The sequence below is a fragment of the Myodes glareolus genome, chromosome 23 (genome assembly GCF_982192425.1).
Source record: "Myodes glareolus chromosome 23, mMyoGla1.1, whole genome shotgun sequence".
NCBI lineage: Eukaryota > Metazoa > Chordata > Mammalia > Rodentia > Cricetidae > Myodes > Myodes glareolus.
In genome coordinates, this window is record NC_142048.1 from 55414452 (window position 1) to 55438376 (window position 23925).

A 23925-nucleotide genomic window follows, 5' to 3' on the forward strand; every position below is an offset into this window, starting at 1 on the left:
GCTCGGTTGGTAGGATCTACCTAGCTTGTACAGAGCGCTGGGTTAGAATCAAAGCATATATAAACCCGGTATGGAGACATATGCTTGTAATCCTAGCACTTGGGAGTCGAAGGCAGAAAGAACAGAAGTTAATGCCCATCTTCAGCTACGCAGCAAATTTAAGGTCAGTCTGGGATACTGGAGACTATGTCTTAAAAAGACAACAACAGCAAAGAAGCAAAACCACACCCCAGACAAAAGCTGTGAGGGGCCATTACAGGTCCAAGCAGTAGCGACTTGGCATTTAGAGATCCAAAGCATAATGACTTGGCATTTACTCTATTTTCTGCGTCACGTCTTCATCCTCAAAGTGATGTGACATCTCTTTATGGTTCTAATTCCCATTTCTCAATTCTTGTCGCTGTCAAGCACCTTCTCAGGTCCTCAGATCACTGCCGATCTTCAGAGAGGCACTGAATCACAGCCTTGCCCGTTCTCCACAGGGAGGCACTGAATCACAGCCTTGCCCGTTCCCCACCAAGCGCTCTGTTTACTGCTGCTCCGTTTTAAGGGGTCTCTCCATTTTACATATGACTTCTCTCGCAGGGTTTGCACACATCTCTTTCATGCTGTGGTGTGATGATTAATCTCTCACCTAGAGGAGACTTAGAATCACTATAGAAACACTCTAGGGTATCTGTAAGCTATTTCCAGAAAAGTTTAGCCGGACAGCGACGATTCACCCCAAATGTGAATGACGTCATCCCATGGACTGGCATCCAGACCTATGTAAAAGGAGAAAACGGGCTGAGGACAAGCAAGCACTCATTTCTCTGCTTCCCAATCACAGATGTGGCATGGGCGGCTGTCCTGTGTTCCTGCTGCCATACCTTCCCCATCATGGTGAACTGCAGACTCACACGCCATGAGCAGATATTAGCCCTTTCTTCAAGGGGATCTTTGTTAAGTGTTTTACCACACCAATGAGAAAAAGGAACTAATACCCATGGGTGAGCATTTCTCTGTTGATAGTGTCTTCCAATGCACGCTTTGATTTTTTTCTTGAGGCTTACAGTGTTGTTTTTCATCTGATATCTTTGGTGTCATAAGGAAATTATCGCCAAATCCAACACTGCAAGGTTTTGCCTTGTTTTCTTAAGTTTCATAGTTTTAAATCTCACATTTAGGTCTATCTTAGCTTTAATTTTTTTTTAAAAAAATTTTACTTTATGTGTGGGTGTTTTGATTACATGTATGCCCGTGTACCATGTGGAAATCAGAAGGCACGAGAGTTGCAGGAACTGTAGTTACAGATGGTTGTGAGTTACCACGTGGGTGCTAGGAATCAAATCTGGGTCCTCTGCAAGAGCAGCCAGCAGCCAGTGTTCTTAACCCGAGCCGTCTCTTTAGTCCCCTTTTGGCTTTTTAGATGGCACTCCGCCAACCCTTCACTCACTTGCATGCAGGTACTCAGTGCTCCCAACACCATTTGTTAAAAAAGTCTCTGCTTTCCCCCATTAGTCAGCTCAAAAACACTTGATCAAATGTGTGGTTTTCCTTGCTTTGCTAGTCCTGTAGTTTGTTTGGCTTCCTGCGCATACCAGTGTTTGATGACTCTAGCAGTAGAGTCTGGAATTAGGAAGTCTGAGGGCTCAGTTCTATTCATTTTCAAGATTGTTCTGCAAATCAGTGCCTTGAACTTGGGTGGGTCTTCCTACTCTGCGAAACCCGCTATTAGAATTTGGGTAGGGATCCCCAGGGATGTTCTCACAGCACTGTCTTCTACACCACATGGAATTTTTTCATTTGTTTTCTGAAATTCCCATTTTATAGTCTTTCATTTCCTTGGCTAAGTCAGTTAAGAAGAATTTTATTCTTATGCCAGTGTAAATTTATTTTCATTTCCAGTTTCCTGTCACTTTGCCTCACTATCTGAATGTGAAATGTCCTCGGGTCTCTGGACTGAGTGTTTAGTCTGCAGCTGTGAAGACTATTTGGAAAGGTGATAAAGCTCGGAGGTGGAGTCTAGCTGGAGAAGTAGGTCACTGGGAGCATCCTTTGAAGGTTACAGCTGATCCCCAACCCCACCTATGTGCCAACTTCCTGTCAATCATTAGTAGGCAGCCTCCTGCTCCACAGTGTCTGCATGATATTCCTCTTTACTAAAGCCTCAAGATCAATGGAACCTAGAATTACGGATTCAAATCTCTGAAGCCAAGCCAAAATAATCTACCTTTGTGTTATTATTTTGGTCATAGTCTGATGATACAACTAAGCAGATCTGTGAGTGTCTTTCTAAGATGAACTGTGTGGGGAGGCCCTTCCCCTGTATGTGGCAGCCCAGTTATAGATGTCAGAGGAAAAAGCAGTGCTGTGATTTTCCTCCCTACCGTGAGCGCATCTACATTGTATCATCCTTTACTGACAGCAAACCCCAACCTCCCCAGCCTTTCGACAAAGACCAGTGACTCTCCAGCAATCCTCCACACCTCCAGCTAGAGGGGGATTGCTGATGCATTCAGCCTTGGGAACTAAGCAGATACTGGGTTCTCAGCACTCCCAGCAGGCAAGTAGCCACTGTTGGGGATTACCCAGTCCACGTTGTGTAAATCAATCTAGTAAATCCGTTTTTGTAGTATGTTCATTCTATGGGTTCGGTTCCTTTTGAACCCTGAGAGCTATACAAAATTAAGGTGCTTTCTTCCATCTGTATTTAGTCCTAAAAGTATGAGTGGACTCCTTTGGATTTCTGATAAGATTTTATCATCCACAAATGGAGATGTTTTTCATTTTTTATTTTTTTTTTATCCTGACTTTCCTGGATAGAATTTCTAGGACTATGTTGAACAGAATAGTGGCCCCTCACCCTGTTATAATCAGTACCTTACCCTGCGCATCACACTCAGTAGCCATTCATTCATGACTTTACATCCATTTCTTTCTATTCGTTATTTGCTGACTATCAAAAAAGTTACTGAATTTGTAAAATGCTTTTTCCACATCAGAGATGATTATGTACGTTTAGTTGTTGGTCTCAATTATATAGTGTGCACAGGAGCTATTCTTTTCAATGCATTAGTCTCTTAAGTTATGAAAAAAACAAAACGTGGAGTCAGCAGTTGCAATGCTAGCAATATTTTGTTGTCCCTATGTTTACATTGTGTCCTTCATTTTGGTTTCTGGTCACTGTTTAGTACCCTTCAGCTTACCTGATGGACTCTCTTGGGCACTGACCACAGGGCAGGTACAGTGAGGATGAATTTCCTCAGCTTCCATTTGAGAATGATTGGGCTGGAGAAATGGCTCAGTGGTTAAGAGCACTGGCTACTCTTACAGAGGTCCTGAGCTCAGCTCAACTCCCAGCAACCACATGGTGGCTCACAACTGTGTATATTGAGATTTAGTGCCCTCCTCTGGCCTGTAGGTATACATGCAGGCAGAACACTGCATACCCAATAATTCTTAGAAAGAAAGAAAGGAAGGAAGGAAGGAAGGAAGGAAGGAAGGAAGGAAGGAAGGAAGGAAGGAAGGAAATTCTTGTCCAGTGGTGGTGGCACACACCTTTAATCTCACCACTTGGGAGGCAGAGACAGGCAGATCTCTGTGAGTTCGAGGCCTGTTCTTCTGAGGAAGTTTCAGGACAAGCTCCAAAATACAGAGAAACCGTCTGGGGGAGGTAGGGGACTCTTTGGGAAGAGAGTCCAAGTTGAAGCAGGGTCTTACTCTATAGTCTGTCCAGTGACAGGACATGAAACTGAAAATCATATTATTGTTTATGTGCATGTGATGGAGCACATGTGGTCAGAGGACGACTCATGTTCTCTACATGGATTCCAGAGACTGATCTCAGGTTGCCAGGCTTACACAGCAAGTGCTTCAGGGGCTGACAGGACTCATGATGAATGTTCTTTTGCTCTTTCCAGCATTCTCATCCTATCAGCCTACTGCCTGGCAGCCTCACAGATGGAAATCTCTGGATGTTCCCGAGGAATGCACACGTGACGAGTGAGTCTCCTCTAGTTGCTCGCCTTAGTTAGGGTTTCTATTGCTGTGAAGAGACACCATGATCACGGCAACTCATAAGGAAAACATTTCCTTGGGGTAGCTTAGTTTCAGAGATTTAGTCCATTATCATCATGGAGGTGTGCAGGCAGACATGGTGCTGGGAAAGTTGCGGAGAGTCCTCCATCCTGCAGGCAACAAGGAATGGTCTGAGACAGTGGGCAGTGAGCATAGGAAACCTCAAAGCTAACCAAGTCACATCTCCTAACACTGCCACTCCCTGTGAGCGTATGCAGGCCAAATTGCCACAGTGCTTTCAACATTACCTTCTGGAAAATGCGTCCCGTGAGAACACAGCCTCAGTTTACTTGGAACATGTTTCTTGGATGCTTCATCAGGTGGCCTTTCCGGCTTAAAGAGTTTAGTCACATACAGTTCTTCACATATTCTCTGCCTGCCAGAGCTGTGTTCCTTCTGTCTTTAACATTTTTTTCTCCTGTTCCCTCAGACTTGGGAATCATCAAGTTTGCCAATTCTACTTCTGATGCTACCTAGTGAATTATTCCAGTCCATTTCTGCCCAGGATTTCTTTCTAGCTTCTCTCTTTATTGCTCTTCCATTGCTCTCGAGTCACTTTCCTGGCTCTCATCTTCTCAGTTCTTTGAGCAGCTCTGAGACGATGCTTAGTGCTGTACAGGGTATTTATTGCCACTCTCAGGTACAGTGTCTGATCTACCGCTTCCTGGAAGTGCAACATCATTTTCATTTTCCTCGTGTCCTCTTTCTGCTGAAGACAAGACAATTAAATTTGTTCACAATGTCCAGAAAGTGAATTCTATTTCCAACGTTTGCTGCTCTAAACTCTCAGTTGTGGGTTATCTGCATTCGGGGTGGATCAGCCAGAAATGCCACCCACAGGCCTTTTCAAGTCAACTCTGTACCTCTTTCCCTGGGCATGCCCAGTCAACTTCCCAAACAGAAGGTTGCTTTTTAATGTCTGAGTCTTCAGTGTCTGGAATCCTAAAGGAGAAAAGAAAAATGGAGGGGAGGGGTGGAAAAAAAGGTACCAATTTTTAAATCTAGTCAGCCAAAGGTTAGGAGAGTTTGAAGCCACAGTGAAGCTCCAGTGTCAAGAACCTCTTGTCTGTAACTATTTCAAATAGTCCCGAAGTAGTTGTGCCTGGCAGATTCTACCAGTGCATGTGTCTAGGCATGAAGAGACTGCTCCTCTCCAGAATGCTCACAGTCTTAGAGTTTTTTGAAAGTCAAACTTACAAAGTGTGCCCTTTCAGGATAGAAAAAAAGGTCAAAGACTGAACCTCTATACTTGGGCACCCAGAGAAGGTACTCATGACCCAATTCCCACTTTATCTCCTTTCCTACTTCTGACCCAGCCATGCCTGACATGGGAGAGACTGTGAGGCCATGAGACATAGCAGGACGCTACTGCTGAGCTGGTATCCAAGCCATCCACTTACAACAGTCCAGAGTAATTTTAGAGTACAGTCCTGAGTCACACAAACACAGAGCCTGTTTAAAATGCCCATGCACGTTTTATTAATAAAACTAACAGTGCCGAGTTAAACAAGTCAAACAATTAAAGTCTCTTTATATTCCATAAAATATTACAGAAAAGTTTATTTGTGTTTCAATAAAAAGACTATCATTTTAGAACAGGCAGCTAAGAGCAACTGTGCAGTTAACGAGTTTTTGTGAATAAATTTTAAGAGACTATTGCCTGTCCTTAAATTCCTTTTTCTTTTTATAAAAAAAGAACTATTAAAAATGATTGACAAATTTTGAGTTAAAAAACTGTTAAAACATTCTCTATGTTTAATTTCAACTTTATAATAGATTACAGGAAGATGCTCATGAAACAAATACAACATTTGTTTCAGTACACGTCTTTAAATGATAGACTTATAAGTATGTAAACAACTATATAATAAAAAGTTTCCAAACGTAGCCTGTAAGAAATCAGGCAAATTTACCATAAGCAAACTTTCTAGACAATTTCCATAGCTGCACCAGCGTGGCAGTAAACTTCTTCCAAACAAAACAAAAACAAACAAACAAGAAAAACTACTTTGCAATTTGTTGTTGCAATAGAAAAAAAAGTGTACAAACTTGATGGAATTACAACAGTCAATAATATAATTTAAGGAAAAATAAAGTCATAATAAGATGTATGGCGCTTAATGTTTAAAAACTAGAGCTTTGCTATTGGCTTGGTTCTTTGGACACCGCATGATTTAACAAATGGAAGGAAAATTCATCCTGAAGCCTGGCCGTCCACCACCTGGGTGCTGGAAGCCCAGGCAGGGCAGCATTTATTATTGTCACTGGTGTGGGTGCAGTGCAGTTTCCTCAGCAAACCCAGCAACAACTGTTGAGGGGCAAAATAAACTTCAAACAAAATAAGAAAGAGAAAGAGAAAGCGCAAAAACACAAAATCCTAAAAGTAAATACGGGCTCTGCATCAGCACGCTGGCTTCAAAACATCTGCAACGCAGCTCACACCATGGCAGGCACGGTCCTTACTGGAGGTGCACAGCTAACCCAACAACTCATGGATATCTTCTTGGAAGCAGGCCAAAAAGAACAAAAAGTCCCACTTTAAGTTTTCTTCTCTAGTAATTTTTTCCTGAAGCTGAATTTGAAGGGTCCACAGGCTGCGTAATCAATCCTCCTCGTCGTTCTCATTAAAGTCATCGTCGTCATCATCATCCTCCCCGACGTAAGAAACCGGGGTCTCTACCCTGGAGCCGCTGTACTGAGACCCATTGGAGCTTGTGGCCAGCATCCCATCTGCACCATTGCTCAAGTCACTGCAAAGACAGACCCATCAGTGGGGAGAAGCCCGTTCTGTCCATCCAAGAGAGGCTGGATATGATCCTAAGAGGTGGTGGGTTTTTTCTTTCCTTCCTTCCTTCCTTCCTTCCTTCCTTCCTTCCTTCCTTCCTTCCTTCCTTCCTTCCTTCCTTCCTTCCTTTTTTAAATTACAAAGCAGAAAAGGAAATTTTTGGCCATCTGCAATCTTAGAACCTTAACCTTGAATGAGCTTCACTCTGCTTGGGCTTCCTTGGCCCATTCTCTTTAAACGTGTAATAGTATAGTGCCTGGTCACATGAGATTCCTGAGATACTAAGGTAGGAAAAAGAATGGGTTGGGCATCAAACACCAAACAAGAACAATTACCTTTGTAAAGCACAGGGTTCATTCCCTAATATTTACCTATCTCTGTCTCTCACATACACTCAATCCCTAATATCTCTCTGTCTCTCTCTCTCTCTCTCACACACACACACACACTACAGCAACATGGGTCAGAACCAGGAATCACCAGGCAGCATCACCACATATTTAGTGTAGATTGAGCTGAAGGTGCACTCCCAATTCAGTGCTTATCAATTAATGTAAAGTCACAATCATGGATTCATGAAAAAGGTGGGAGAGATTTGATTCCACACATGCCCGCATACATCATACACACAAACACGCAAATAATAATAAAAAAAACAAAAGTGCTTAAAAAATATAGTATACATAAACAGGAAATAAAATTGTATACACACTATACCATCAGATACATTTTATAAAAATAGCCATTTAAAAAGAAAACAAAAACTATTAAAAAACAAAACAAAACAAAACAAAATACCAGTTAGGTGGTGGCGGCACATGCCTTTAATTCCAGTACTCAGAAGGCAGAAGCAGGTGAATCTCCGAGTTTGAGGCCTGGTCTACAAAGCAAGTTCCAGGATAGCCAGGACTACACAGAGACCCTGTCTCAAATCCCCTCCCCCCGAAAAACAAACCCACAAAGAAAACAAAACCTTTGACACTTTCCCTGCCAAGGACAGCAGGACATGCGTAGGTCTGTAAGTCTGCCCCACCTTACTATCAAATACTAAAAAAAAAACCCAAAAACAACAGCAAAACCCACATAAATCCATGTATCCATGTGGGGGCATTCTGCAGGGATAAGCACTGTGTGTCCCTGCCTATCTGACACAGTAGAGCTGCCCCACCCCAGTTGTCACCTGGCAGAAAGCCTTGTGCCATTGGATGTAGAACCTGTTGTTGTGACGAATACTCCACCAATGGATCCCTGAGCCATTTCTAAAAAGAGAGAGAAGCAAATGGAAGTAAAACTGGGAAGCCAGCCATGGTGGTACCTGCCTTTAACCCCTGCACTTGGGAGGAAACTCTCTTAAGTTTTGGACCAGCCAGAGCTACACAGTAAGACCATCTCTAACAAAGAGAAACTCCTGAGACCCAATGTGCAAGAAAGAAGCAAGGCTGATGACAACCACAGCTTGGGGAGATCCTCGAACACCTTGACTGGTCGCTTTCCACACCCTCTATAATATGAACCAGGGTGGCTGGGTCCCAGGCAGGCAGGACAAGGGCAGCATGCTCCCCTCAGGAGGGGCTCCCAATGCAGCTCTGTGTGCCAGAAGCAGCCGAGGGCAGCAACAACCAACAGCACAAGCGCACAGCATCCCCTACAGCTGAGACCCAGAGCTCTACAGGAGCAGGATGAGAAGGCAGGGCCCAGGCCAGGGGTCCAGCCTGCATCTGCTGCAGGATGGCTGAGGACAGGCAGTAGCTAATGTCCCCATACCTCAGACAGGACAGGACAGATGTTCATGTGATCTGGGTCAGAGTTCTTGGCACATAAGGAGTCCCTGACAATCTCAGAAAGCAAATTCACACCATGCATTTTTGACTGTTGAACACGATTTTTTTTTTTTTAAGGAATTATCACTAGAGTATCACAGTGGTGTCATGACCTGAGCTCAGCAAAGTCACGAAAAACCCAGGGAATGAACAGCCCTACTCCACGCTATCCTGACTGAGGGAACACCAGTAGCTCACAAGGCCATTCTTGCTGCCGATTATAAGAACCAACTGATAGCCTTAGGAGTGCATCAGGCCCATTACCTCCATCCTCCCTCAGGAGACAGATTCTCACTCCATAACACGCCATCATGAAAACCACAAATGCCACTCGTAGAACCTAACAACCACGTGTCCAGCAGGTGGACCGATGTTCAGCCAGACTTCAGCAGACACCCAGGTACTAGGGATGTAGCAGGTCACATCATGGCCAGTCACAGGGCACAACTGACCTGTCACATATGGTTCTAGAGCTTTTGGTACCAAACTTCTCGCCACCTTGAGGTCTTCAGCAGAACAGTTCCCGGATTCCAGCCCGCATGCCATGCCCATGCGCTTGAGCACCTCAATATCGTCATGGATTTCAAACGTGTTGTCAAAGTTAAATAGATACTCAAATCTGTGGGGGAAAGGTACTGTGAGAATTAGGGGCCACCAAGAGATGGACAATGCTGTGGGTGGGGACAGGCAGCAGTTCCTCCCCACCACCCTCCATCCCAGATCCTGCAAATGAATTTCTCCAAAAAAGTTTGAACTAGAGAATGAAAGACAAACCACTGCATAATTCTGCAAACTGCTGTCTTGCTCTAGGCATGGCACTGAGCCTGGACACAACGCTGACTGCACATCACTGGGCAGGGACACAACACTGACTGCACATCACTGGGTAGGGACACAACACTGACTGCACATCACTGGGTAGGGACACAACACTGACTACACATCACTGGGCAGGGACACAATGCTGCTTGTACACATATTCTTGCTGCTGGGTCATAAGGACCATTAGAGACCACAAATACTGTAACTAAACAGCCTTAAGGCTGTTATCAATGTATCCCAGAGTTTGATCCCTAATAGGACCCATTGAGGACGAACTTGTCATTGGAGATGCTGCAGTCAATGACTGTCTTCCTGCTGGTGTTCACAATGATGAAGGGCAAGTGGATGACAGAGTTGGGAGGAGGTGGCCTGCGGGCCTGCTGCTCGGCTTGGCGGTTCCTCTGCACCAAGTTCTTAAAGGCAATTTGCTGAAAAACACCAACAGGGTCCCCAGGCAGATGTTAATACCAGTACCACAATCACTGTCCTTCCTGCAGACAGTGGGAACCTGGGTAATGAGAGATCAGCTTTAGCAGTCCTGACATCTGCTGAAAGTCTATATGGGACAAGGGACACAGGCAGAGCAGTCATACTGACACTGCCCACACTGGTGGGTGGAATGACCTGCTCAAGGACTGAGTCCTAAGCTAACAGTTCTCCTGGCAGAGCACAAAGGACCTCTCTCCACAGTCCTGCAGGGATAATCCAGAGCCATGGTCCAGTGCCTAAAATGACCACATGCACGCACACAAGACTCTAAACCTGCCAACCCCATTCCTCCTTCCCTCCAGTGAAAACGTGGCTATAAAGACCAGGGCAACTACATAGGCAGAGGCCCTGATCCCCATACGGCGAATCAGGCTACAGGTAGTAAAAAATTCAACCTTGGCAAGTAAGGGCAGAAAATGGGGAGTGGTTGGGCCACTACCTATCCAGCCTCCACTTCCCTCTGGGAGGAGAATCCCTGATTTCCCAAATCTCCTTGGTACCTAAAATTGGCCCCCACCATGCCATCTTGGGCTGACCACACAGGGAAGAGCTATGTCACCAAGTACTAGGTCCTGAACACCACTCCTTCATCAGTCACATCCTATTTTAGGTAGTTAAGATTGCCTTGTGAAGCCAGGCAGTAGTGGCGACACCTTTAATCCCAGCACTCAAGAGGCAGAAGCAGGGAAATCTCAGAGTTCAAGTCTGGCCTACAGAATGAGTTCTAGGACAGCCAAAAAAAAAAAAAAAAAAAAAAAAAAAAAACCACAAAAACTGTGATGATGATGATGGAGGAGGAGGAAAAAAGAAGAAAGAAGAAAAAGAGGAGGAGGAGAAGAAGGAGGAAGAAGATGAAGATTCTAATTACTATGTGCCCTGAACAAGTACGGTCATCCCAGGCTGGTGACCAATGACCCCCATAATCAGTACCATCACTCAGTCTCCTGGAAGGTCCAGCCTGCCCAGCCATAAGCCCTGCACACACCATCTTCACTAGACAGTCAAGTCCCCACAATCCCAGGGCTACTTCACATGAACACACAGCCTCAATCACGATGCTTTCCCTGTCCAGGAGCTGTCAAAACTGCCATCTACAGAGTTCATGGCATGCCTAGGAGTGCTTATACACACTTGCTCGGTCAATCCCTCTGAGAACAAGACCTGTGTGGCCACAGCCTGCTTCCAGGGGAGGTGGGGTGCGCAGATAGGTGCGCAGACGGGCCACTACCTGCAAGATGAGCTCCTGGAGCTGCGATTGCTTCTGCTTGATCCTCTCCAGCCTCCGCTGCCTCTCCACCTGCAGACAGAACAGTGCAGACTGACAAACTGCACCTGCCAGGCCACAGGCACTAGACTAGCTCACCAAAGGCATCAGCCACAGTGAAACTGAAGGCCAGTGTCCCTGCAACTTCAACATTACACTTGATCCTTTCTCAGGAGTTGGAGGGTTATGTATTTGTGTACACACACAACGACAACAAAACACTCATAAATAAGGATTGGGAATTAAGCTACCTGCCCCACAGCTACATGTAAAAACTGCCTGGCAACAGAGACTGATAAATACAAAGGGATCCCCATGACATCAACTCAGTCATCTGGCATGGCCCTCTCAAGTGACCAAGGACAAAGAACACCTATTTTAGGCAGTGCACCTCTAGGTTCTGGCACTCCTGAGCTGAGTTGGTGGGTAGGCCGATCCACTTGATCTCCTTCTTCTCCTTGGAGATGATGTTCATGGCCATCAGCACGTTTAAGGCATCGTAGACACGCCGCCGGATGTTCTTCTGGTCATAAGCCTAGAAGACAAAGCGACAGTCTTCTTGGTGACCTGATGGCTTGGAAATTAACATTCGAGGTTCAGCCCACATGCATGTCCCAAGGGGAAACTCCTGATCACCCTCTGTGACACTGGTCTTGCAGACAGCCCAGATTACTTCTTATACCAAACCAGGAATTCTCAGCATCTACCTACCACTACTTCAGCTTGAAAGGCTGAGTAACCCAAGCCCATGTACTTCCAGAATACTTACGGATTCATTTGGTAGGATGTGGTTGTCAGCAGCACTGAACTCTGCAACCAGCTCATCAGCCACCTCATTGTAGGAGGTGGTCCCTTTCCTCTGCACCTTCTCACACACCTTCATAGAGAAATGCCGTAGGCCCTTGCCATTCTTCTCACCTTTCCTGTTCCGCTTCCTTTCAAACACCAGAAAAATAGACACTATTAGTAGTCATCGGAGCCGATGTGAATCAAGACACTTGCAGAGAAAAGGCCCAAGGCTGCAGAGCCCCCAGAGGCCCATTGTTCCCACAGCCCCACCACAGGCGGCAGGGACTCCGCCCTAACACAGCAAGGACATTGGTAAGGATCAGTGTTTCTGAGGTCAGAAAAGAACATATACAAGGCCAGTTCACACACCTGTGCCTTTAAATGTCAGGGAAGATGGACAGACATCCGAAGGGCAGACATCAGCATGGGTCTGATCCGGACCACACACTAGGCACCACTGTTCTAAAGACGTCTGCTGGCATCAGATCACGGCACATTTTAGTGTAAACTTAGGGATTTTCAGGGCTAATTTCATCAGGCTACCATGACCTAAGTGCTTAGACTTACGGGTGTGACAACAAGAGGAAACCATGATGTGAGCGTGCAGTCAGGGAGCACACCAGATGTGTCACCCTCACTAAACCACACCAGGAACAGTCACCAAATTCCTCCAGAGTTTTGGGCACAAACGATTTGAAATTAAAGCAACAGAGACATGGTTTCACAGTCGTGTGCTTTTAAGAAGGGACACACTGGTAACCTTTAAAGACAACCACTTCACTTCCACATCTGCTACTATTTAAGTGGCAGTGCTGTCCCAAAGGACCATCCACGGGATAGTCCTGAAGTGGTACATACAAGTCAAACCCTGTGGCAGTAGATAAAATCTGCACGCTTATTCCCAGTCTGAACAGTGACAAGTTCCAAAGTGGTTGTGTCAGAGTAGAGGACAGTGTTCTCTTCTTTGTGGCCCAGAGCTCCAAATCCCCCCAAATCGTTGCTGGCACAAGCTAGGCTTGCACCTTGCCAACTAGCCCAGACAGGGATGAGATGAGAGCTTTGAACTCTGTGTATTCAGGCACGCCCACTACAGACCATGTGACCATGGCCAGAGGAAAGAGGGAACATTCTAGGTAGTTGCCACGTAAGGGTGGAGGTGCTCACCCAGCAGACCAAGGTGAGGAGTCAGACGGCTGGTTCTGAGACACAAAGTGAGTGTTGGGAGTGTGTGGGCTTCCTACCACAATAGTGTTTGATGCTGCAGGTCTCTGAGGCGTGCCAATCACCTACAGTCAAAAGAGAATTCAGAACAATCAGACCCCTCCCCTCCACATCATGGCATTGCCATTTCTGTTACCTGCTTACATAGGCAATCACTGCAGCACCTCACCAGCTGTGGTGAGAAGACCGCAGAGAAGCCAATGTCCCGTGGCAGCAACATGGGAAGTACTGGCCACTATGGCCACAGCTGCTCTGCATACCAACTATGCATGGTTTCAGACACCTTTCCACTTAACAAAAGCATCAGGAAGCCTCAGTCAGGTGGGCAAGCTTGAGAAGACAGAGAAGACCAGAGTGTTAGACCCTGGAGTGGACAAGGCAAGTTTCCCATGGCAAAGAGCATTGAGTAATACCCACACCAAGCAGGCAACTTATTGATAGCTAGGGTTAATAACAAAACATTAACATATTTCTGGCTTATTTACTTCTAATGAGATAGACAAAGATAAAAATGTCATCTAAAGTATGAAAGTAAACAAAATAGTTGCCAAATCAAGAGTAAACCTTGGACAGACAGCAGGTCCTTCCTCCAGGCCCTAAGTGACAGCAGCCTCTGTCCAGGTTGAACTGGTGCTTGGCTGGCTGTCCTGCCTACGTCACTTCTCTGCAGTTTTTCAGGGACCCCAGGGTTCAAAAGGGACAGATGGCTCCCTTGGTCACATACAGCCCACAGTCCACCTGCTCAGGGGTGATGGCTCTTGGGGGTCATGGTAACCAATTCTACCACAGGATTGAGGTGCCGACCACTCTTACAGCACCTACTGAGAATTCAGCAATGCCTCCCTCTGATGTCTTTCGGTACAAGGTCTGCTGTTTTGGTTCCCTTAGTTAACAAACAAACCTGTTCTTCTGAAGACAGAGACTGTCCTATACAGACAACTAATGTCTCAATATGTCAGAAATCTTGCTACATACATAACTCTAAGTCAAAAAAACCTCTAGTAAATCCCAAACTACAAAGTCCCTCAGTGACCAAATTCTATGGGGATACCCGCACAGGGGCTGATCCCAAATATCCCTCCCTTGCCTAATCAAGGTGTGGGCACATTTTGGGAGCACTAGGTCACCGTGCTGGAAATGTTGGGCACACAGGAAGGGAAGTACATCTTGGCTCGCTCTCTTAGGTGGGTCTAGGGGACCCTTCCCATCCTCACAGACGACAAGAGCTTCATGTTGCCACAGGTAGTGCTTGCTGGTCACGTTCACACATCCCACACGAGCATGAGAGCTGTGCAGAGTCCTGGAACTCATGGTTGTGAGGGACTTCAGTCTACTCTGCAGCAGGAAGAACAACAACCCCTAGGAAGATACACAGCAAGACTCAGAGGAGCCTGGGGTCACCTGCCTGCATCTGGCAGCTGTGCTTGTGCAAGAGGGCCCTTGTGTCTGGCTTACCCACTGCCCACAAGGAAGTTGCCAAATGACTGGGTCTGAAGAAAACTTGCTCCCAGCTTCAACTCCTCCACATAGTACTTCTTGAATTGTTTTGCCAAGGAGGGTCAGGTGCCCCTGCCACAGGCAGCCTCACTTCTCACTGAGATCTACGTCCATCAGGACACACAGACACACACTTGCCCAGAGGCCCTCTGCATGTACCAGGTACAGCACACAGTGAGCTCCCCAACTCTCGGGTACATACATCTTCTCTGTGGATCTGACAACAGAAAGAAGGCAGGCTGTGCACAAAGAGGAGCTATCTACCCTTGGCATGCACATATTCCAGCCTCCATAAGTGTATGCTCCACCTTTGTGCACAGAATGCTTGGCAAATGCTCAGCCCTGTATGCCCATGCTCTCTGCACATGTGCACACACTGCTTAGAATAAGCTCTGGTTCTGTGTGCACTGGGATCAGAGTCAGCAGAAACAAGTTCAACTGCAGTAGTGGGAGGCCATGGAGGCAAGAGAGAAAATGGGAAGCAGACCAAGGAAATGTCAGCAAATTAGATGAGGGAAGAGGCAAAGGCAAGAGGAGAGCCAGATACCCAGGCCTTAAAAGAAACAGAAGAAAGTCATGTTGTAAAGTAGCAACTCCCTGCTGGGATGGCAAGATAAAGGCCTGCAGATAAAGCCCCAGGGAGCACAGTCAATTTGGGCAGGAAGTGGGTCCTATTATTCCATCTGCATCCTGACACTGGGAGCAAGGACTCCCCTTGATGTGCACACGTTCCACATCTGCATACAAGTGTGTGCAGCATGGCGGTGGTGGCGCACACTCGCCTTTAATCCCAGCACTCAGGAGGCAAAAGCAAGCAGATCTCTGTGAGTTCAAGGCCAGACTGGTGCATAAGAGCTAGTTCCAGAACAGGCTCCAAAGAGACAGAGAAACCCTGTCGAGAGAGAGAGAGAGAGAGAGAGAGAGAGAGAGAGAAAGAACACAAAGAGGAGGCCTTTGACACATAAAACAGTTTAAGGGTCATTTGGAACATGTCAGGCTGAGGATACAGTTCAGCAATATGCTGCTTACTTTAAAACACATGAGGTCTAGGTTCAATCCCTACCACTACCAAAGAACAAACACCCACCTGCCTGCAGCGTGGGAGCCCTGACACAGAACTATACTGCAAAGCATGAAACAGCGATCACTGCACTCCTCCAACAAAGTTCAATTCCAATCAGATGTTGACTTTAAGATCAATAAAGTTTAAATAACCTCATATTAACTTCCTCCCCACCCAGTGGGGCACAAATTTTGCAAAGACAACTAGACCAAACTCTCCATGCAGTGCTCACGGTAGGAGGAACGCGTTCATCATTGCCTGAGAAGAACCCAGATCCATACCACAGGGTTGCAGAGTCCTTAGAACCCAGGGCTCTTCCCACATCCATGGCACTTACAACCCCAATGCTTGCCAAGTGTGGTGGCACACACCCTCATCCAGGCACTAAGGAGGCCAAGTGTGGCAGCAAACACCCTTCATCCAGGCAGCAAGGAGGAGGAGGCAGAAGAAGATAAAGCTCCAGGAACACAACACCAGCCTGGTCAACACAAAATGATTTCCAAGCCAGTGGTACATAATGATATCTCACCTCAAACAAAACAAACAAAAATAGCAATGATGGGCTTGAAAGATGGCTCAGTGGTTAAGGGCCAAGTGTTACTCATGCCAAGTACCCAAGTTTGATTCTCAGTACCCACATGGTAGCACACAAGCTAACTCTAGTTCCAGGAGATATGATGTTCTCTTCTTAACCCCAAGGGCACCAAGCACAAGTGGTACACATATACAATGTAAGCAAAACATTCATAGAACAATTTTAAATGTAAAAAAATTAAAAACAAAAATAACAAACCCTCGGAATCACTGAAGAGACATAGAGGACACCAGTGAGTGTAAATATTAGCACATGCCAAGTAAAGCTGAACCACAGATGACAGCAACACCCGTGTGACTGCTTTCTCTGTGGAAGGCCTGACTATGCTGTACAGCTGCCCCAACAACAGCTGCCTAGAACACCTGATAATGCCTGTGGAAACCCAGAGAGCAGAGGGACAGCTAGGGACACCTGTGGAAAGCTGTGGAGGATTGGTGAAATAGGTCAGCTGACAAAGGCACTCGTCACCAAGCCTGATGACCTGAGTCCAATCCCCAGAACCCACAGGGTGGAGAAAAAGAAATAACTTCTCCAAGTTGTCCTCTGAACTGCACATGTGCTTACCTAATACACACAAAACAGAACACAAATAAATAAGTAAATAAATACACTTTAAAAAATGTTAAGTTACAGAGTCCTAAGGCCCCAGGATTACTTGAGGGAAGCACCAAGCCCCTTATTCCCACCAGGGAGGGTGCTAGCCCTCCCCAGAAGATATGAGTCTGGTGGGGTAAAACGCTGTGAGAGAAAGCAGCACATGGGCAAGGATAGAGGCATGCATGTCACGAAGGCCCAGGTTTCCCAGGAGAAGCCAGAACACCTAGGGGCTAGGGGGAAAATCCAGAGCCATGAAGAAGATAGGTGCTTAGATCAAAGACAATAATCTGTCCACTGTTGGCTCTGTGCAAAAATACAACAACGCTCCAGCTACAGGTAAGTCTGCACGGCTCTATGGGGTGCCTCATCTTTGATGCAATACTCAATGAAGGAGGGGACGGTGCTGGTCCCTTCCTGTGGCCATAGCCACACAGCCACACCCTTCCTCCATCCCTTCGCAGCTAGGAGACACAGTGGCTACAGAGGAAGGTCACAGAACTTGGCATAACACACAGCAAACTCTCTAGGCTCAGAGCTCAGGCAAATGAAGCCATGGAGCAGAAAGCTTGCCCAGGCCTTGGTCAGCACACCTATACCATGGTTACTGCCGTGTGTATAGGAGCTTCATATACTCCCTGACATAGGGGCACACTGAAGACACTAAGACTGAATGAACGCTGTTTGTACAACAGAAAGCAGTGCACACTTTCAGGAATCAGAATGCACCCTTGAGAAAGGACTCCTCAAGCAACCTCCACTGCTCAGGAAACCGTGGCCACAGCAACGCTGCTCGCATCTAGCCCATCCCGTAAGAACCGACATCCATGTGTCTTTCCACTTACCACTTGCTGTGTGATATTGACATTGGACTGTCCAAAGGTTTTTGGCAAAAGCTGCTTTCCGAGTGTGTTCACTGTGGATGGGTGGACAGCTACAAGAGACACCACACCTGAAACACAAGCACACAGGTGAGGGGTTAAACTGCTTCTCTGAGCTGAGGTTAAAGGGCAGTCCAGGAAGATGGTATTTTTATCAAGAGCCCAGCCTCCCTAGTTTTGACACTGCAGACCTATGGATCAGTCACAAATGCTCCAAATTTGGTCCTGAACCCTCCAGTTCCCTCTCTGGGGCACTGGCTAAGGAAGGTACTGGGCCTGGGGACTAGCAGGGTTCATTCTACAGCAGGCACTGGACTTACCACACCTGTTCCCCAGTGGCTGCTCTAGTCACTATCAGTCCACGCCCTGCCCTACTCTCATGTCTTGGGGGTAAACTGGCCATTTCTCTGCTTTAATGCGGTGAAATAAAGCGGCACAGCTAAGGTGTTCTCCTAACATGAAGACTGGAGCACAGAATTCCCAAAGGCTGACGTTACAGCTCTACAAGAACGATCAGAACATGAACTAGAGCTAACTCTCACTAAAACAGTGTCTAAATGTATAATATAAAGATTTTCAAAGGAACTCAGTGTTTTCAAATATAGTTGTATGGACAACATTGACTACCACAATTCAGAAAAAGATCCTAAAGCATTACGCTCACATTTGTCTTCAGATTTAAGGCTGGAAATTACAAACATGTAAGACCCGGTGTTTCCCCACCTCACCTACAAGGACTGACACGTGAGTGCCCCCACCAGACCTTAGCCAAAAGGTCAACAAGTGAGGTTCCCCAATTTCCCAGGTTTTGATTCTCCTCTCAGTCCATGTCCGGGTTGAACCCAGAGTCTCACACAGGTCACGCAAGCACTTCATCTAAAGCCCAGTGCAAGAAATGGCTTTAAGTAAATGGCCCCATTATCAAAGAACTGCATGGGTTCAATGCGGTCCCCATCAAAATACTAACGTTCTTTACAGGGCTAGAAGACGGAGTCTAAAATTAGGAGGCATAAGAAACCCCAAACAGCCAAAGTAACCATAAGCATAAAGAACAATGCTGGAGGTGTGGCAATACCTGATCTTAAACTAGAGCCACCGAAAACCGACCCACAGAGCAATGTGTTAAAACAGAAGATCAGACACAAACCCTAGGGGCTACAGACAATTGAGTTTCAACAGAAATGACAAACATGCACTGGGAAAAAATGCAGCCTCTCCAAATGGTGCTGTGAAAACTGGATTTCCATATGCAAAAGAATGAAGCTAAATAATCCTGCGCAAAAATTCATTCAAAATATATCAAAGACCTTATCACGAGACCCTAAACTCTGAAACTGCAAGATGAAGACAAGACAAACTCTGATGCTAAGGTACAGGCAAGGACTTTCTACAAAAGACTCCAGTTGCACAGAAAATCACTCCAAGAACTGACAACCAGGACTGCACAAAATGGAAAGTGACTACCAGTGAGGAAAGCTTACAAAATCGGAGAAAAATCACCAGCCACTCATCTAACAGGAGACTAACATCAAAATACAAAGAAATAAGAAACACCAAAGGAACAAATAAACCAATCAATAGCTGAGCAAATGAGTTAAGTTTTCAAAAGAAGTACAGCCAGTTAACACCAAAACAATAATAATAATAACTGTTCAGCAACTTTAGCCAAAGACAATGATCATCATAACCACATCAAGAGTCCATCTAACCCACCTGAACGGATATCACCAAGAAATCGAACAACAAATGCTGGAGGACAAAGGGAAGAAGAACTCTTAGCACCGCACCATTGGTGAGGACGCAAGCTGATAGTCACAGGGAAATCAGCGCAGAAGTTCTCTGGGTACTGTGCACATACCCATACACATACACGTGTATACATATGATTAGAAAGACTCATGCGTGCACACACACACACACACATACACATGCATACATATGACTGAAAATAAAAGTAAGTCTGGTGGAACAAAAACTAGGGGTTAGACAGGTGGCTCAGCGGATGGAGCACTTGCTGCTCCTGAAGAGGACTGGAGCTGGTAGCCAGTGCCCACAATGTGGCTCACAACTGCTCCAGGGTATGCCAGGTTTCTTCTGGCCTCTAGGAGCACCAGGCACCAGGTACACATGCATACATGCAAGTAAACAAACATACACATGAAGCTTTAAAAAAAAAAATCAATGCTGGGAATATATTCCAGGGCCTTGGACACACCAGGTAAGTGTTCTACCACTCAGCTTACTTTGTGTATTTAATCACATGACCATTAAGAAATACATGTGATGTCATGAGAAACTCAAATGGTAGAAAGTTACAACAGTAATATGGGTCAACATACCAAGTCTCATAGTTGACTTGCCAATTCCAAGCTAACAGAGCTTGACTGGGGGCTCAGGAGTTAAGCCCAATGGCTGCTCTTCCAAGGCACCCGGTTCAGTTCCCAGCACCCGCATGGTGGCTCACAACTATCTGTAATTCTAGTTTCAAAGTGTCTGATGTCCTCTTCTGGGCATCCCTGGGCACTTGGCAGGCACATGGTGCACAGATGTACACACAGACAAAACACCCACACAGATAATAAATAAAATAAGATAAAAAAAGATCAGCTAATACACCTCAGAAGAAATGAGGCCTCACATTGCAGAACAGAGGGGACCCTACTGCCCTCCTTCACCAACTCTCCCTCTAACCCAACCCCAGGAAACTGACTATGCTCTCTTTGTACATTTTATTTCAATTTTTTATTTCTATGTAAGTGAGACCACACAGCAATTTTCTGTTTCTGGGTTACTGTCTTAGTGTAACATCCCCCCTGCTCACCTCCACTGTGGCAAATAGCAAATCTTTACTTTCTTTGGACATATAATTCCCCCGGTTTCTTTATCTGCTTGGCCACTGAGAGACACAAGCTGTTCCTGTGCTGTGTGAGTGTCTTCCCAGCAGTGACCTCACCTCCCTTGAGAAGAGCCCACAAGAACGGCTAGTCCTGCGGCAGCAGCCATTTTCAGTTTCCCATGGAGCAAGCTGGCCTTTCTATCATGCACGAGGACTGGCGTGCATGCTCAGTAGCAGTGTGTCCCACTCCTCGAACAAGACCTTTACAGTTTCTTTTCAACTCTGTCTTAAAGTTTAGGTATTTTGCTTGCATATGTGTCTGTGCACTCCATGCATGTAGTGCTTGAGAAGGTCAGAAGAGGGCATCCAAGCCCCTGGAACTGCACTTACAGATCGATGGGAGCTGTTTTGTGGGTGCTATGAAGAGAACAAGGGACTTTCGGGGAGAGCAGTGTTCTCAACTGCTGAGCCATCTCTCCAGTTCACCTTTACATTTTCTAGTTAACCCCTGGGTGTGGGCATCTCCAAGGTTATGAACGGCACATACCTCCTGACCGTCTATGTCTCCTTCAAAACCCAGTGAGCTATTTCACCCACTGTGATGGAAACACTATTTGCTGCCCTTGTGAGAACCACAGAATTCTGAGGGACCGCCTACACAGTGGACTGCTTGTGGGTGTAGAAACATCTTTAACACAGTTTTCTTCCTTCAAGGAGTCTCCAGAGAAAACCATCCCCACACAGACAAGTCTCCTATTCACCTTCCCCACCTCTAAGGCTGAGAAAAGTGGGCGCTGAGCCAATGCCTGCTTTAGTTTAGGTGATGTGACCACAGGCCCCTCCATCAATCACACCACACTGCATCACTTAGGCACTATCCCTCCAGGAGACCCCACAGGGTCTGGCCTGGCTTCTGGAGCAGCACGTCACAAAGGTCATCATCCCTTTCCTCACACAAGGTTTTCATCTTCAGATGTGTCACTGTGGTACTAAAAATGGAAAGTGAAGTCAAAGAAAGGGACAAGAGCACAAAACGTGAGGCCTCTCCTAATGTCAGGGGTGAGCTATAAAAGGGGGCTCACTAAATCCTGCACCCCTCCAAATGGACACATCTCTGTATAACTGCCACAAACAAGGCCAGGCAAAAATATCTGATCCTATGTCGGGGTACAGTTCCCTGTGCTAGCTAACACATGCCCAAGAACACGTAGAACACACGAGGCTCTAGCACACACACTCATTAAAATTTCTTCTCACCTTTGAGTCTCATTCTGAGGTCAAAGACACAATCCAGAAGCAGAAAGGAAATGCAGACACACTGTGGAGCAAAGTGAACCCCACTAGCTAGAGAGCATAGAGGCACGGGCATAGGCCACTTCTGGAGTACCCCGAGAAAAGGCAGCCTAACACAGTACCCTAGAGAGGCAGGAAGCCAGGCTGCTCACACTACAGTAGCCTACAACAGGCAAGGAGCTGGAGATGCCACTTCGTACTATGACGACCCTTCGTTTGAAAATCTTAGAACTTCTGGAAAGGGGATCAGACTAGTGTGCAAACAAGAGACAGAGCCCTGAGTAATGGTGACTGGGTGAAAGGCGGTCACCAGCACTGCACCACTCTCAGAGACTGTGCAACGGCCAAGGGTCCAGTAACTGAAACCCCAGCAGAGGCGGTGGCTGTCACCCCAAAGATGTTCCCAGCACACACACGAGGATTGGGAAAGGTCTTAAAGCTTACTTAGCACATGTGGACACTTTCAATAAAGCACACACAGATAGGTTGATGGCTCTCTGGGGAGCATATAACCCCTCAGTTATTAGGCAGAGAAAACTGTGCCTCTGAGAAAAACTGAGAGAAGCATCAGACACCTAAGGAAGTCCAATGGCAGCAACCCTGGGGCAGAGTGAGTGTTCAGGAAGGAGCTTCTTACAGGTCTTCAGGGCAGAACCCTGTGGGCAATTCAGAGTCACAGAGGCAGGACAGCCGCAGGTAGCAGAGAAGTCTGAAAACACAGTACCACATGCTAGCAAGGACGTGAGCAGCTGGAACCCACCTGGCACGGCAGGAAGGAAGTACAGTGATGCAGCAGATGGTGGCCCCAGGGCCCAACAGCTCCAAAGTCACTCTCCGGGGCAGTGAGCCCACAGAGTGACAACATGTCACAGCAGCCAGGATAGCTGTGTCAGAAAGCCTGCTGCGTCACATTTACTGCCCAAACTGAGTTTGGAAATGCAAACTGTTATGGGTTTGATGTATGTTTCTGGGGCAATGGGGGCTCTGAGTCTCAAAGACTGCCAAAGTCAGGACCATGCATCTGTCTGCTGAGGCCCAATTACCCACTTCTTTCTGGCACACCAGTCTAGAAGCCGCTGTAGAGACTCACACTTGTAAGTCAGACAGTCTCTACGCTGGTGGGCCACATCTACCCAAGTGAAGGGGTTACAGGCAAGCCAGATGCTTCCTGTATAAAGATGTTCCTAGGGCCATACCTGTCAGGCAGCCTTTGGACCTGCTGCCCCACAACCAAGGCCTTTCTCTGTGCACACACAAAGATTTCCACCACTGTTCCTCTGAAGGACATTGACAGGCACGATGGGACTGAAACAGGCCCCCCTGCAGCATTAGAAAAGGGCTGGGGTGAGATGACTCTCACAGGGCTAGGAGGCCAGAGTATGAATGAATGGGTTTAGGAGGAGGACCAAGCAGATTACAGTCACCCAGGCTCACTAGCACCAAGCAATAACAAAGCAAGAATCCCTTCTCACCAGGGAGGGACCCTTCTCTGAGACAGGCTACACCACTGTCAAGTCACCATTCACAGAACTCTGCAGGGACTTCCCTGGGCAATCGGAATGTACCTGGTTTCCCTGGTAAACTGGAATGTACCTGGCCTTAGGGCCTTGAGGAGACCGTGAACCAACCTAACCATAGACCAGATAAGATAATACGTGGCAGGATATGGAGCAAGTCTGGCCTCCATACGCCCCAGCTTCTCGTTACTTCCTGGCCAATTCCTGCTCGTTTTCAAGATCTGACTCAAGAGATGCCTCCGGCGTAGAATGCTGCGATGATTCTGGCTACAAGTGAGGGCTGGGTCCTGCTCTCTGTCTGCTGGCTGTTTCCAAGACCAGGGCATGGTACAGTGCAAGAACACCTGCCTAATGATCGCCATGGGCCCTAGCTCTAGAATGTGCGCGTGCGCATGCGCGC

General features: G+C 46.6%; 1 protein-coding gene across 7 annotated transcripts in view; it reads right to left on the minus strand.

Annotated features, from left to right (window-relative positions):
• Positions 1-5514: 5514 nt before the first annotated feature.
• Tfdp1 (transcription factor Dp-1) overlaps positions 5515-23925 on the minus strand; it is a 40683-nt gene continuing 22272 nt past the window's right edge. For 5 of the 7 annotated variants that reach the window (XM_085680658.2, XM_085680659.2, XM_085680661.2 and 2 more), the window contains 9 exons: positions 17844-17950; positions 13193-13314; positions 12009-12174; positions 11631-11774; positions 11204-11272; positions 9763-9914; positions 9117-9283; positions 8025-8103; positions 5515-6809 (listed from right to left, as the gene is read on the minus strand). In XM_085680658.2, coding sequence (XP_085536784.1) covers positions 6662-6809; positions 8025-8103; positions 9117-9283; positions 9763-9914; positions 11204-11272; positions 11631-11774; positions 12009-12174; positions 13193-13314; positions 17844-17950 — 1154 coding nt within the window. In that variant the 3' untranslated portion in view covers positions 5515-6661. Of the gene's footprint in view, positions 6810-8024; positions 8104-9116; positions 9284-9762; positions 9915-11203; positions 11273-11630; positions 11775-12008; positions 12175-12397; positions 12496-13192; positions 13315-13418; positions 14609-17843; positions 17951-23925 lie in introns of those variants that run through there. The other 2 variants (XM_085680663.2, XM_048456237.3) reach the window with 2 other exon arrangements.